Source organism: Centruroides vittatus, unplaced genomic scaffold (assembly GCF_030686945.1).
Source record: "Centruroides vittatus isolate TY-2023 unplaced genomic scaffold, ASM3068694v2 contig_5, whole genome shotgun sequence".
Taxonomy (NCBI): Eukaryota; Metazoa; Arthropoda; class Arachnida; order Scorpiones; family Buthidae; genus Centruroides; species Centruroides vittatus.
This window is the reverse complement of record NW_027122286.1, coordinates 2,911,810-2,928,757: the sequence shown is the minus strand read 5'-3', so window position 1 is coordinate 2,928,757 and position 16,948 is coordinate 2,911,810. Positions and strand designations below refer to the sequence as shown.

Here is a 16,948-nt window from a genome sequence, read left to right as displayed (position 1 = left end):
AATGAAATATTAGTAAAAAACTTTTTAAAATATTTTAGTATATTATAATAAAATGGCAAGTTTGTTTCTTATTTTCTTCATAGGTGATACATAATTAAAACAATATTTTTTTCTGTAAAGAAAAGGAAATATTTTGAATTAAAATTTTACAAGTTTCCTGAATATAAATTTATTAGTTTTGAAATATATAATTATGTCTTGTACATATAAACATCAATATAATCAAAATTGTGCTATTTGTCATCAATATGTCAGTGAAATAGATTAATTTAATTTTTATATTTATTTACTAGGTTCTGTAAATATTCCAGTAAATAGTGTAAATAATCGTCATTTATTAGAAAAATGGTGAGTTTCCTAACATTTATTTATACAGATGTTTAATTTTATTTATCATTATTTTAGATTTTTTTTACAATAAATATTATTAACCTATTTATTTTAGTTACATCTATATTTTTCTTACATAAATCTGTTTCATCTAAGAAGACTCTTCACTTCAGATATAAACAGTCTAGAGATTTATAATTAATGTTATAAGTGTGCTGTTGTCAGCAGCACATTTATAACATTATATGCTATCATTAATTATATTTTCAAATCCATTCTTACATTTATTATTACTTTTTATTAAAATAATAAAAATAATATTATACAAATATTATAATAAAAAGCATCACCACAATGCCAGGCTGCAATTTTTAATCATATTTTTAATTTATTTAATTTAAAATATATGCTCTCCACCAAATTAGTAATGGCTTACCCCTGTAGATCATACTTTTCCTTTGACAATTGTGTCATGCCAGTCATCCTCATCTATCTAACACCTTTGAGGGGAAATTTTTGAATTGAAATAACATGACTTCTGGTTTGCATCAGAAGTTCATATATAGTTAATCGGGGTCTTCTGCCCCTAAGGTTTCCATATCTGGTCTTATCTTTCATCTATCTAACTCCATTCTTGAGATTAAGGAAAGATGGACAGCAGTGGCGTGCCGTCATTGGAAGCGATGGAAGCGCCGATTCCACCTTCCAATGACCTTCTCTTGTGTTTTATAAAATATAAATTTTCATATTTTAACGTACTTTGCATTAATTAAAATTAATATCTTATTATAACTGCATTATGCATCTTTTACAAATTTCTATACTACATGTGAAAAAAACGATAAGATTGCCATTGTATATTCGAATAATTCGGTAGCGGAAGGAGTGTCGAAACCGGGTCAGTTTCCAATCAGCCAGATTATATAGGCATTGTCACATGCGGTTTACAGAGCACCAACCTCACCCGGTTAGCTGGTAGAAGCGACACACACATAAAGAGTCCTACTTTATATCCCGGAGCGGTTGTGGGCTGTTAGCCACCTGCCTGTCAACTTCCAAGCAGCCAGATTATAGGCATTGGTGCATGCACTTTACAGAGCACCAACGTCACGGTTTAGCTGGTAGAAGCGACACACGCGTAAAGAGTCCAACTTTATATCCCGGAGCGGTTCTGGGCTGTTAGCCGCCTGCTAGATATTCGGCCACCCTCGCCCGATTATGCGAATCATGAGCAGACTAGATCAACGGCGGACAACCCCCGGCCCGCGGGCCAGTTACGGCTGGCGAAAAGTTTCTATCCGGCCCGCGAGATCTTTAATAGATTATTAAATTGGAAAAATAACTAATTAATAGTTATTTTTCCAATTCTTTGTAATTTTCGAAAACGATAAGAGAAATAAATGTAGTAATTAACTTTTTATTTATTTATTTCATATTTGCAGACTAAAAAAATTACGAGTCACAAGAAAGCGTCAATTAACTACTACGGCCCGCGGAAAAAAAAACATAAAATTTATTCTGGCCCACGTTATAAAAAAGGTCGCCCATCGTAGACTAGATTTATAACTTAACCCAACCGATAGGAATTTACTGGCATGTTTTTACGATAGTTCTGTATAGTTGACAGGAGTTTTAAAAAAATCCATTAAAATATTTGATATATTTATTCCGCGTTTATTCTGCTTTCTCATCTTATATTACTTACGTATTTCAATGTTAAACTGGTGATATTACGATTTAGTATGTCCCATCTGTAAGGGGATGCAGAAAAAACGTGTACAATTCTAGTACAGTGATAAAAAATTAACTGTTACTTTGGTTGCATCATTTACAACCAAATTTAATGAATGAGACATACAATGGTACAAAAAAAGCTCTAGAATTTATTTTCCTTAAATTTACGATTTATGTATCGGTTGTCATAAAAATTTCTTTCCACTTCTTCCCCAAGACTACAGATATTCGAGTACAAAGTAACCGGTTTCGACTTATTTTTATTTAAGAAGTAGTTAAATAATTAAGCGATTAGGGAATTAGAAACATAAATAAAACCCCGATGAAAGAGCCGAAATTTTACTTAAACAGAAGCTTAACCGAACCAATCTCTTGCCGAGTACAGTGGGGTCTGATCTTTTCGTAATATTAGATGTAATAAAGACAGAAATTTCTCCAGTTCAATGAGAGTGACCGAAAAGTTGTAAATTTTGGAAATTTCCGTGAACACTCGATCCTAAAACGAATTAGTTAGAAAACGAACGACGGACAATCTGTTAAGTTTAACATATTTAGATTTTTACAGCTATGGTGAGAAACGTTTAAAATCTACAACCCCGTCGCGTCCTTTGATATATACTAGTGACGCGACAAAAGAGGCATTTGACATTGACCGGTATTGGCACCCTCGGGATTTGGCACGGACACACCAACCTGGACCGTTTCTGATTCCATTCATTAGCCACTCGTAGGGAGCTATTTCACTAAGTGGATTGTTTTAAGATTTAAAAAGTAAAGAATATTTTGTTCTTTTTATGTACGTTTCTTCACAAAGTTATATTTAATTATAAGTTTCATTAAAAGTATGTTCATACAATTGAAGAATTTTTTGTACTAGGTATGTATATTCGTCACACATTATGTTTTACCAAGTAAGTTTTTCTGATAATTTTAATTTTAGCCTTTATATTGTGGCTAGTGATTAAATAATTTATTTTAAAAAAGTTTTGGCTCAAGACCATATAATGAAAAAGAAAACATTATTAAAAGAGAAAGACCAATGCCTAAATTAAATATAAATACGTCAACAAAAAATTTAGACATTTTGACGATAAAATTTATGACGAATGACGATTCTTTCGTAAAATTGAAGCAATTTGGAAATCAAAGAGGAATAGAATTTAACATTGGTAGACAATATAAAATAAATATTGAAAATTATAACGAGATAATTATGATTAATAGATATATCTAAATTAATAGATGTTATATGTTTTTTCTCAAAGCGAGAATTGGCATTTAGAGGGCGTAGGGAATTTATTGAATCTAATAACGGAGGTAATTATATTGAACTTTCTTATTTATTAAGTACGTCGGATAATCTATTAAAAATACATTTAAAGAAGTATACGGTTTTTACTGGCTTATCGAACAAACGAATACGAACGGGCCCTGACGCGCAAGTGATTGATTGCCCCTGAAAGTCGGCTTCTTACAGAAACACAGCTTCCCTATCATCAAATGTCACAGCACGCCACTGATGGACAGACAGAAGACAGTGGAAATTTATAGGTTTACAATTTTTTCAAATTGCAGTCCAATAATGTGGATAACTTAATGATTTATTGTAGATTCTTAGGACAAAAAATCTGCAATAAATCATCACTAATCAAAATTAATGTTAAATGAAATATTTATTTATATCGATATTCTTTTTAGATGAAACAGATTATATAATAAAATCAAATTCTTTTTAATTTAAAACTCTAAAAATCTTTCTAAAACTCTAACAAATTTTCAAAAAACCTTTAGGTTAAAATTCAAGTAAATATACTCTTTTATACTCCAATTTCGAGTGAATTAACTAGCGTGCAAACAAATAAACAACGAAAGATGCTATACTTCAAGAAACTTCTTATTTATTAACATCCCAAATGCATTTCACAAAAGTCTCATTAGTGGGTAATTGAGAGAGTGGGAGTTGCCGAGGTTCAATTACCCACTGATGAGGCTTTTGAGAAATGCATTTGGGATGTTAATAAATAAGAAGTTTCTTGAAGTATAGCACCTTTCATTGTTTATTTGTTTGCACGCTAGTTAATTCACTCAAAATCGGAGTATAAAAGAGTATATTTACTTGAATTTTAACCTAAAGGTTTTTTGAAAATTTGTTAGAGTTTTAGAAAGATTTTTAGAGTTTTAAATTAAAAAGAATTGGATATATTACCCAATCCCATTGATTTTTTATCTCTTTGAATAATAAAATCAAGCAAAATATTTTAATTGAAATACCTAAAATTTTGAAATCTCTGTCTTTATCTGTAAATGATTAAATTATGAATTTTATGAATAGCTTAATATAATAATTTATTGGTTTGGAAAATAGGTATCCTGTAATCACTGAGAAAGGAAATAGTGGAAAGGATTGTCCTTCTATAAGGATCAAATCTCGATTCCAGACAATTGACATTTTACCTCTTACAATGTATAGAGATTTTTTGCATGTTAGTATTCATTATAATTATTATTGTCTTATTATATATACATTATTTATACATATTGAACTTAAATAATTTTGTTATTATATATTCATAATTTTATATTGTATTATAATATACATTTTATGTTTTATTTAACATATAAGAAAAAATGTTAATTTTATTCAAAATAATCAAATGGAGTATAGATGCTTTCTTCTTTATGTATGTATGTATGCATATAATAATACAAGCAAAACAGATTAAAATTATTGATAAACATTGCTTATAAAACATTAAGGCATTACATTATTTTTGGTGTTTTTTGAATTGTAATTTTTATTATTATAGATATAATTGACATTTAATTACATGTGTGTAGTGTGCTCTGATATAAGCTTGACAATGATCAGTTGCTTACAACATATTATTATATTTTCATGCAGTTACCAATGGGTTATTGTAAAAAAGTCAGTTTGAAAGCCAATGCAGATTGTGTGATGGGACCAATTTACTGGATGATTTTGCAGTTTGTTATAAAGTATTTAAACAACTTTTCCTTTTTCCAAAGTTGTCAGAGCCTCTTATAAAACATGAAAAATCTTACCATATTTAAATTAATGCATATCTCTTAAATAAAAATAAATATTTGTTTAAAAATAAATTTATTCACTTTTGCTTAAACTTTTCAACTATTTCTTTCTAATTTTCATAGATCAATAAAATACAAAAAAATGTGTAAAAAATGTATGTTGGAGAAATTGTGGAAGTCAATAATATGCTTTTGAATAAACAATTACTTTCAACAATTTTAGACACATGAAATTTATGAATTTTTGTGTCAAATATTCTGCTTCACTTATTTTATAATTACTTCCACAATAAATTGTTAATGTAAATTAAATGAGACTTTTTGAAAATGTTTGAGATAATATCTTAAATTTCATACTGATAATATTATATTTTCAATACTACTTTGGAAATGCAGGTATACACTGGTATAAGTTATGAAGAACGTTTTATTTTAACTCTTGCAATTTTTTAACTTGTAATTTATTCAAACAAAAGTATGGAAATCAGTCCAAGAGCAATTGACTATAAATCTTATAGTAGTATATTACATTATAGAATATGGGAGTTACATTAGTAAGTATTGCATAAAACAAAATTTTGTATAAATTTGTGCTCCACCCCAAATAGTCCCAGATGCCTAAATACTCATTCAGTTAATTGTAAATGGTTGCATAACCTTTTAGTCCAATGTGTCTGGATATACAGAACAGAATTTTATTATACCATATCAAGTATATTGTTTTAGAAAAATACACACAAAGCAGGATATTTACCACAGTAATAGTCAATTGTTCTCTGTATTTGGATTGTCAAAAGCTGGGAAAGTATGGTTTATTAACAAGAGTCAGATTGAATGGCACTAAGAGTGTTACACATCAATATGGATGAACATAGTAATGGAAAGATAATTTTCTCTCAAAGATATAAAAAAGTAGAAGCAATTTTCTACTTCCTATCATTACTTTTACTCCACAGTGAATTTCATTTAAAAAAAATAAGTATTTGCATTAAAAATCAGAATTATCCCTGTACATCCAAATATTAACTCAACCATTTGTCATTGATATAAATGGGTTTGTGTTTTTGCAATCTTGCATAAAACAAGACCCTACTGTATGTGATTAGCTTTGTGCTATGGAACTGAATAGTAATCAAAATAAATTTTAATTGTTATGTTAAAAAAATATATTGAATTATTATGCTATTCATCATTAATGTCACTTAAAATAATAGTGATCACTTAAAATGATCACTTAAAATAATAGTGAATTAAGTTAATTATAATTATCAAAAATTAGAATTTTATTGTTGTACACTAGCAATTTTTCTACCTATGTTATATGAAAACTGACTTTTTCCAGCAATAATTTTGATATATTATTTTATATTCTGCTTGATACCAAATTTGAATTTTGCTACTAGAAACATTTTCGTTTATAGAATTTCAAAAAGAATAATCTTTTTGTTTTTAATTGAAATGTAAAAAAAATTTATTCACAAATATTTATGAAATAAAAATATTGATTTGTCATCTTCTTTTATAATTTAAATATTTATTTAAACTTTCAGTATCTAAAAACTGAGGGAAAATTATTGTGTGAAATGTTGGAACCTGTTATTGGAGTTAGAGCTAAGGTATGTATTTTAATTAATTAATGTATGTATTTTAATTTTAAATATTTATGTTCTGATATTTTAATATAATAAATTTATTAATAAAAATTTATATAGGAAGATATAGCTACTGCTCTAGTGCACATAATGCATAAAGAAAACATGGCGAAAGAATTTCTTGCTGAAGTTGTGATGGCTGACATTGACAAATTAGGTATTTTTGAAAATAATAAGTAGGAAAATCTCATTAGTTCAGTATTGATGATATGAGATTGTCTGAATATCCATATTGTGATAATATGAAATGACAAATTGTATTAGATTGACATGGATAAACATTTTAATAATTAATGTGAAATCCTATACAATTTAATTCTGAAACACTGAATAATATTATTTTTCTTAGTGTATGAAGATTGCATTTCAAGTTAGAGAAACACAACAGCTCTTTAACTCATAAAAATATTTTATTTTCCACTAGCATTTTAAGTTGAAACACTTCATCTTCATATGTCTTAATTTGAAAATTTAGATAGAGAAGTTTTTTCAATAACAAAAGCAGCAGCATCTCAGTATTTCAACTTTATAAATGTTAGTAGAAAACATTTTGTAAGATTCTAAATGAACTAAAGGGCAGTTATGCTTCTCTTGATTATCACCAGAAAAATTATAGCTGAACTTTAATAAAATCCAATGTTGAAATTATTGTTTATACAAGGTCTGACAGAAGAACCACAGTTATTAATCTTTGAATTTTTTAAAATAAATTTTTATGTGGAAGATTTCAAACAACATAGCTTGCCATTTATGTTTTGAAGATGCATTACTCAAGTTACCCTCATTCACGTGCAAATACTCTTTACATCTTTAAAGTATATCACGCATAGAGTTGCATTTTGGATTGTTACCCTAAGAGTTTCAATATTTTGTGGACAAAGAATGGGATATATGAAGATTGTCCACAAAATAGTAAAACTTTTTAAGGCAAAACTTTGTCATGAATTCAATAAACTGGAAACATGTTCTGCCTCAAATAAGTTGCAAATAGTGCTTGTGCATGAGAGAGGATCACATACAATGAGTCATCTTCAAAGCATAAATAGCAAACTATGTTGTTTGAAATTGTGAGGGGCCAGGGAGAAGAAATTTAAAAAACAAAATATCAATTATTGCAATACATCATTATTATCTCTATGCCGTCTGACTGTTACTGCTCATCAGTCCAATGTCGTGGGAGCAGTTGAGTCAGATCGATGCCTCGTTTACAAACAAAACAACCCGTTTATTAGACAATTTAAAAAAGTTCTACAGTCACAAAGGGCTGAAGTCCTTGTATACTTTGGTGCGTAATCTTCAAAAGAAGCAAAGTCCAGCAATGAGGGTGGTTTCCTATTGCTGCTAGATGTTGTAGTCAAGTCCAGTTCTCAAACAGGAAACGATGTATGGTGAATGCAGATTTACAGAAGTTTCTCTCAATGAAGGTCTATAACTTTTGAAGGATACATCGGCAAAGGACGAAGGTGGAGCACTCCAGCAAAGGACATTGCCTCCTGAGATGCTACGGCAAAGAATGAAGTGTTCTTATAGCCTGGACTTAAATAGCTTTCATCTCGCAAAATTGTCACTTTATTGGTTATAAATCCCCTTTCTCAGTCCCGGATTGGTCTCTCTCTCTCTCTCTGTTACCAGGTAAAATTGAACCAGATTGGTTCCCAAGAAAGACAATTGTTTATTAATACAATTTGACGCAGTCTTTTGTTTGGTGTTGAACAAACCTTATACCTTAACTGACATTCCCTTTTTTGTTCGTCTTGTCTTATAAAAAATTTAATTTACTAATTTTTTGCCCTTTTTACCATGTAGTTTTAATATTAAAATATTTTAATTTTTTCCCCTTTTCCTTTATAATTTAGTTTCCTTAATTTTAATTAATTGCAAAGATCGAGATTTGTTTTTGTTTGGATATATTAACTGGTTAAAAGAATGTTTTTCATCCCAGCCCAGGGTCTCACAAAATCTTTTACATAAAAGTTCATTTGAATATTTTGAAAAGTTAGTAACGGTCTGTTTATAATTGTCCATTTTTCTGCCAGACCCCGTATTTCATTTTAAAATTTTAAGACACAATATTTTAGAGTTAATTATAAAAATATTTGAATGTCAGTTTACATATTTTAAATAAATGAGATTTTCTTTGTTATTTATTAAATAAAAGTTATGTAAATTAATCTAATATTGATATTTAACTTTTTTTAAATCTTGTCAGATGACCATCATCTCACTTTTCGGGGCAATACTCTGGCAACTAAGGCAACTGAAGCATTTATGAAATTATTAGGGGAAAAGGTATTTCAAATTAATTGTATTTTGATTTTAAAAATATTTCAAGTTTATCCAAATTAAACTCGAGAAAATATTTTTAGTATCTTCAAGATACATTAGGAGGATTCCTGAGAGCAGTACTTGAATCAAATGATGACTGTGAAGTATGTATTAAAATTATTTTTTACAATATGCATGTGCATATCATAGATTATTTTATAAAAATTAGTTTTTAACAATGATGCAAATTAAATATATACATGTTTTTGCAAACATATTTGATATTTCCAATTATAAAGATTGATGATGATGATGATGATAATAATAATAGTGGATGATTTATTCTTTTAAAATCACAGTAAACACAAATAAAAAGTGTATATAAAATATATTGATTTATCCTTTTAAAAAGGATAATATTGTGAGATAAGCAGAGGGTCAGGGGTTAACCCTCGCTGACCACTTACACTGCACGGGTTGGCGAAACCCGATCTCGATGTCGCTTTGGATGACTAGGAGGGCAAAAACGAGTGGGGGAGTGCATCAATAAGTGGACAGGTGTCCTTAAATTGACAGAAGACAGGTGTATAACAAATAAAACATTTATTGATTAACTAGATTAACAACAAAATTGGTTACAAGGCTATGCATCTAAGATACTACTTGATAAAATGCGATTATATGCGATTAAATATAAGTTTACAATTCTAATAAGGACAGCTATGCTTAAAGCTTAATTCTGTCTTCGGGGAGAGAGAGTTTACAGAGTTCTAACAGTTACCTCTATGCGAGATCGGACGGTAAACTGAAGTATGGCGGTCATATGTCTTCTCTGACGGAGTTCCATTCCTTGACATGGAGATCAATGGGCACAAGCATAGGAATAACTTCCGTGTGTGGACGCGCTCGAGTTCTGGCTGCGCCAGCTTTTATAGCATTAGCCTGGGAAAGCAGTCTGTTGTTGACAATTACTTGCAGTTCTTGCCAGCTAAGTGTCAATTTTCCCACCTAACTGTTGATAGTTGAAGGAAGATGTTTACAAAAAATTCTGATCGAAATAAGTGAAAGTTTCCTTTCATTTTACAAAAATTTTCCCGCCAAATCCACGGTCTCACAATATATTCTATTATTATTATTGTATGTATCAAAACATTTTAAATGATTTTAAAATTTATGCATATCAAATTTTTATTTCTAAAGTTTATGGATATATAAAATATATAACTTGAATTTTTATTTTAATAGAGAGGTTGTGGCCAAAGATTTCATTTCTAAAACATGAGCGCCGCCATCTTGTAAGCCTAGAAGTTTGGCAATGGCATTTGGAATGTCGAGCATGATTCCAATGACATTTCGAACGCCATTGTCAAACTTCTAGGCTTACAGGATGGAAACACTCAATGTTCGATGTTCACGTTTTAGAGATGAAAACTTCGGCTACAACCTCTTTAATTAATTATTATAATCTCTAAAATTTTCCAGTATTCTTAAATATTAGATTATTGTGTTCAATTATTTTTATTTAAGTTTTTAAGATAATCACACTAAACTTCAATACACCTTTTTCCAGTTCAGGAAACATTTAGAAAAAACCTTTCAAGAATTGCAGATTCTCTGATTTGCCATATATGAGTTTTATTGACTCAAACCATTTTCATTTGAAAGTTTTTTTTCAACTTTGGGTAATAAAAAGTCATTAGTAACTTGATCAGAGGAATAGGATTGTTGCAGAAGAATAATAGTTCCAATTTTAAAAGGAAAATGGTTTGAGTCAGTAGAACTCACACAAGATGAATCAAAGAAAGTTTTGTGATTCTTGAAAGCAGCTGATTTTTCTAAATGTTTTTTTAATTGGAGAAAGTGTATTGAAACTCAATAATTATTTTGAAAAATATTAGGATAGAAATTTATTTGGCATGTTTAGATTTTTTGATTCATTATTGGAACTTTTATAACACTTCTTGTTAAATACCACATGAATATGATAACTAGTAGTATTTATGCTCTAAATAATGTTAAATATAAAATAATTTTAGGTTGATCCAATGAAAGTGTCCAACAATACTGTGCTTCAAAAACAACAAGGAAATTTGATGACATTTGTTGAAATGGCATGGGTGAAAATAATCAATTCTTCTACTTACTTTCCAAAGTAAATATATTTATAGTTGTATTTAATTTAATAATTTTTATAGTTATCTCAGTGTATGTCTTGCAGTCACTTTTAATTAGTTTTTAAATGTATCGGTTTCAATAACAATAGTGAAACTATTAAATATTCTTATGATTATAAATTCTTTCTTTTTTAAAAATTTATTTTTTAAGTTGAAATTAAAAAGAAAATTTTTTAATTTCAGAGAATTACAAGATGTTTTCCATGAATATCAATTAAGATTATCAGCTATGGGAAAGAAAGAACTGGGCAATAATTTGATTAGTGCTTCAATATTTTTGAGATTTCTCTGTCCAGCAATTTTATCACCAAGTCTTTTTAATCTAACACAAGGTAAACTTTTTAAAGTTCTTTTATTAATGACTAAACTAAATAAAATGGTTTATTATATATTTCTGTTTTCATTACAATATCCTTAGAATATCCTCAAGGACGAGCTGCACGTAATCTAACTCTAGTGGCAAAGACTATTCAAACATTAGCCAATTTTACAAGGTGATAAGATATTTAAATTATTTTTTTGTATATAAACTTTATACATTATCATTAAAGCACTAAACCTTAAAATAATTTTTTTGTGTTTTTATGGAAAGAAAACTAAATCTGAAATTGTTTTGCTAATTTAATTTTCTCACTGATGATATTATATTGCATTTTAAGTATCACTTTCTTTTACACTTACTTTTGTATAAGATATAAAAACATTTTAATAATATCAATATTACAGTGAGTGATTGGGTAATGAACATAATCCATTCAAAGACCATGTTTGCTATACGAATTGTTCATTAACTGATTATTGACTTACTATAGATTTTTGTGGGAATTTGATTAATTCGTTCTGGAGACTCCCAAAATAAATAAAACTTTATATACTTTCTTACTATGTTTATTTACATGTAATAACAAACTAAAAACAATCTCTCCATTTTTTCATGGACAACACATCTTTGTTTCTCAGGTGCAATTTTTGATTACTCCTTTATCTGCTTGAGTTTTTTTGATTATATCTTTCTTAGGTAAGATTGTATCTACTGTAGACCTGTTGAAGTCATCTGCCTACAATATCAGACATCTGCCCACTCTCTACCTTGGCTATTATCTCTTGCTTAGTTTCTATAGATAACACAGTTTGACACTCCATTCTTTTTAGGCCCCATAATATTATCAGTTTTTTAAATAAAAAGTTCAGAAAAGCACTCACAAAAATTCAGAGAACAGAAATTAATTAGTGCAAAAGAGGTTATGTATACAACTGCAAAAGTCTCGTTCAATAAACCACATGTACATGCCATTAAAATATAGTTTTACAAATCTTAAATGTAGTCTCACTTCTTGTGTTTGTTCTGTCAGGTGTTTGTTGTCCGATTTGTTTGTAGTCCAAACTGTGTATTAACCAGTCACTCATCATATATGCTAAATGGAAAAATTTATATAGTAGTATACATCAGTGGTTCTCAATCCATGGTCCACAGAACACAAGTGTTCCGTGAAGCCACTTCAAGTGTTCTGCAAAAAAACAAATATATAATTAAAAATTGTTACAAAAATTATTTTACATTGTATTGATTTTTCTTTTGCATAGGAATGTAATTAGCAAATGCCAATGTCATCATCTACTAGACCGAGTGCACTTGATTTCAAAAAGGTTTGCCACCTCTGCTTTAAAGCTAATATATTGTAACTGCTCCACGGAAAAAAAATGTCAAACTTTAGTGTTCCGCAAAAAAACAATGTGAAAGTTTAGTGTTCCCCGACTTCAAAAAGATTGAGAACCACTGGTATATATTATTAATTTATTATTGATTGCAAACATTAAAAATGATTAAATTATACAAAACCCAAAAGTAAATTCCGAAGAAGTTCTGTAAAAAGGAATTGGAAGAATAAAATTTAATAATAATTTTTAAAATTTGATTTAATAGTTTCTAATTTTGAATAACAAATTATATTTCACTAACAACAAAAGTTATTGTCTACATTTAATTATTTTTTAGGAGATATATTGTCTATCAAATTAAAGTAAATAAAGATTCAGCTAAAAAGCATCTATATTATATATCTTTGTCTGATAGTGAACTTGACATTGGAAATGTTTAATAGCTCAATTTTGACAAATCATAAGCTAATAATTGAGACTATTTTTTAATTACATTTATAGTTTTCTAATGTCAAATGAATTGCAAATTACCATTTTTGTCCTATCAGATATCTTTATTGACTTGCTAAAAAATTTTAACTTTGGTTGTATTTAATATGCTAATATGAACTCTTAGTAAGTTAATACATATATTTTTTATGCATCTTTTTCCATAACCAAAATGCATTGATAGATATGTATAAAGAGATTTAGAGTTCAAAAAGAATTGACAATTATAATAGCTTTAGTTTATAGTAATTTTAATTTTAATTTCAAGATTTTCATTGCATCCATAAGATATGTTAGCATGTTGTTTAATGAAATGTTTTATATTTCTTTAATAGATTTGGTGGAAAAGAAAGTTTCATGGAATTCATGAATGAATTTGTAGAAAGAGAATGGAGTACAATGAAGGCATTTCTGCGACAAATATCTGTAAGATGTTTATAGAAATTATTCTAAACTTTTTAGGACAATTTTTCAAATCCATTTTACTTTCTTTAAAACAAAATTCAGTTTTGTTTTAAAGAAAATAGATCATTAAAATTGTTAAAAGATTTACCTGTAAACATACGTATTGTACATATGCAAATAATGAAATATTATACGTAAGACATTAAATGAACACAAGAGAATTAAAATTCAAATTTTAGAAGTACAGAAAGTTCAATGGAAATATCATAATTTCAAAAGCAATGTTTTTAATCTAAAGACTTTTAGAAGTGGGGAAAAAATTTGAATTTTTCACTTTTATTTTTTAAAACAAAATACAGTAGAGTGTCGTTTATCTGAAAGCCGGTCAACTAAAAGCTTTCCAGTCGGACTGTGTCGTCCTGAATCAAACGTTTTTGATACTAGATTAACTTTTAAAGTATAATTTTTTTGTTTTTATATTTTTCAATATATTTATTTTGTTTGTACAAAATAAAGAAATAATTTTTAATGATACAATAGCTTTGATTTATTATTATAAAAATTTTCGTTAGGCTTAAAATCAACGAAAATTCAACATGAAGTGACACACAATGGAGTAAAATTTCAACATCAGATAGGTTAATATATTTTTTCGTACATAATCAGTTATCTGAAAAATCAGTTATCCAAACAACCCCAGTCACCAATTGATTTGGATAAACGATGCTCTACTGTAATTAGATATCTAAAACACAATATAATTTGTAATTTTTTTTTTTTTTTTTTTTTTTTTTGCGTTATTCTCAATTTTAAATAGTCAGTCAATTATTAATCTTCAATATTTGACTGAATATTTACCATACATTATTAATTCTTCATATTGAATAGTTCTAGTAATAATGTTCTCATATTTTTTTTATTAGAGTCCAATAGCCAAAGAATGTTATCGTCCTACAGAATATGAAGGATATATTGATCTTGGTAAAGAGCTATCTATTCTTCATGGCATTCTAATAGAATGTGTACCTCGAATCAATCAAAAGGTAGAGCTACTTCTATTGAAAAAGCTAAAGGTTTGTAAAATTAAGTTAGTTTTTATTTTGACTATTCTAGTGTTATCAGGATCATGCAGCTACTCTTCAGCATATTTTAGAAAAAATAACAGTCTCGTTATCATCAACTTCCAACAATAATCAGATATATCAATCGTTTTTGGAAAACAAATCTAAAGAAACAAATGTAAATTCCATTCATCATAATAACAACAACAACAACAATAACAACAATAATGAATTGGCATTGAATGTTTATAATAATAATAGTGAGAAGAATTGCTCATCACTTAACAAAGTTGCACCATCTTCACGGTAAGAATTTCAGTTTTATTTTACATGCAGTGACAAATTATGATAGTATGATAACAATAATAAATTAAGTTCTGGTTTAAACTTATTATAATTGCAATTATTATGTAGTAGCATGAAATAAATTGGATTTGTTATATGGCAAGTCTTAGACAAAGCTCACAATTAAGAAGTTTTAAGTATGGATTAGAATATAGTATATTTATTAGTAAATTTGTAATGAAAATCTAGAATAAATTATATATCATTACAATATATAATTTATTCTTATTACTATACTATATAATTTATGTAGTATACTATATAATTGAGGTAGAATAAATTATATAGTATACTGTAAGTATATATAAGTAGAGCTAGCTTAATGTACAAATTATACAGATTTTTATTTCATCCAATAATTAGTTTATTATAATGTAAATTTTAAGTGTAATTTTACAATAAAATGGACTTGAGTTCATGTACACTAGATATATTTCAATATTTAGTCTAAAAATTATTTTCTCTCATTACTTTTTGCAAGGTGTATATGAAAATGCTGCACAAATATGTCTTAACACACAATCATTTTTGTGCAATATTTTATATTTATTTTTCTTGATTAATACATATAAATGAAAACTTCTTAGAATTTTTTTAGACTTTTGAAAATAACAGAATTCAGACATAATTCTTTTATTACGGCCATTATTTTTAGATATGAATTGATATCTTAGAATACAAGATAGTCATCACACAGTGTGTGCACATGCACACAAAATCTGAAGTTCATTGAAAAAAAGTAAGAAAAATCATTAAGAAACTATTATTATTTGGTGGAATTATTCTTCAAATAATAAACTGATACAAAAAACTCATGCTACATTGTGATAAAAAGATGATGTTGATCTTGGTTAGTTTTTGAAATTTTTCCTCAAGTGCAGCTTTAGGTTACCTTAAATTTTCTCAAGAAGTTTTTCATGTTATTAACCCTTTAGCAGAACTTAATGAACATGAGTTCCCTTGTCTCTCAGAGTTTTCTCCTATTGAAAATGTTATTCAAAGACATGCATTCAAGAAAGTGGAGTTGTCAGTTGGAAATGTCTCACAGTTTTTAGTGACTTGTTCCCATTGGAAGAATTTGAACAGATTGTAGAAACATACAGTCATATATTCTCTAGTTGTTAGTTCCTGTTCACAGGCAACATTTTTAAAATATCCTCACAAATAAAAGTCAAAACAGTCCAGCAATTGTATGGGCCATTGTACTGATTCATGTCATTTTTCTTCCTAGATATCTTCCTAGATATTTCATAGATATCTACAGATGCATATACAGTGTGGTGACTGTATAAAAGTTGAAAAGCCCAACTTCTGATAAGTGCATCTTTTGGAAAAATGTTTCAGATAATAGTTAGTTTTTATGCATAATCATAATATGCAAAATGAGAGTTTCCATATAAGAAAATGAAGTTGGCTCTATTTCCACTGATTGTAATGCCATCTATGATAGTTTTATCATAGATGGCCAAGTGCTTTTTTGTGGCCCCTTAAAGTTTAACATCTTAGGTTTAATGCATTTTTTTTTGTAGGACTCACCAGTTATTCTAGTGGATTGATTAAAATGGACCACCATGTATAATAATTATAAATTTAGCTAATGTTTTTAGAAGTTAAACAGATTCTTTTTTAAAAATTATAAAACTTGAAGTATTATTTTAATTGGAAAATATTTACCATACATCTATCATCTAGAATTGAATACAACTCCCCTGGATTTCTAATTGCCTAATGTCTTGGATAACATGTATAAGGATGCCAGTTATTTTTTAAAAATAGCTTGTTTTAA

The 16,948-nt window shown here is 28.1% G+C and overlaps 1 protein-coding gene across 9 annotated transcripts in view; it reads left to right on the top strand.

Moving 5' to 3' along the window:
- Positions 1-16,948, top strand: part of raskol (Ras GTPase-activating protein raskol) — a 112,005-nt gene that overhangs the window by 83,307 nt on the left and 11,750 nt on the right. For all 9 annotated transcript variants that reach the window (XM_067273892.1, XM_067273896.1, XM_067273891.1 and 6 more), the window contains 12 exons: positions 294-348; positions 4,430-4,547; positions 6,663-6,728; positions 6,825-6,921; positions 8,974-9,053; positions 9,131-9,193; positions 11,066-11,181; positions 11,387-11,535; positions 11,622-11,697; positions 13,687-13,777; positions 14,680-14,799; positions 14,870-15,123. In XM_067273892.1, the coding sequence (XP_067129993.1) occupies positions 294-348; positions 4,430-4,547; positions 6,663-6,728; positions 6,825-6,921; positions 8,974-9,053; positions 9,131-9,193; positions 11,066-11,181; positions 11,387-11,535; positions 11,622-11,697; positions 13,687-13,777; positions 14,680-14,799; positions 14,870-15,123 (1,285 nt within the window). The remainder of the gene's footprint in view (positions 1-293; positions 349-4,429; positions 4,548-6,662; positions 6,729-6,824; positions 6,922-8,973; positions 9,054-9,130; positions 9,194-11,065; positions 11,182-11,386; positions 11,536-11,621; positions 11,698-13,686; positions 13,778-14,679; positions 14,800-14,869; positions 15,124-16,948) is intronic.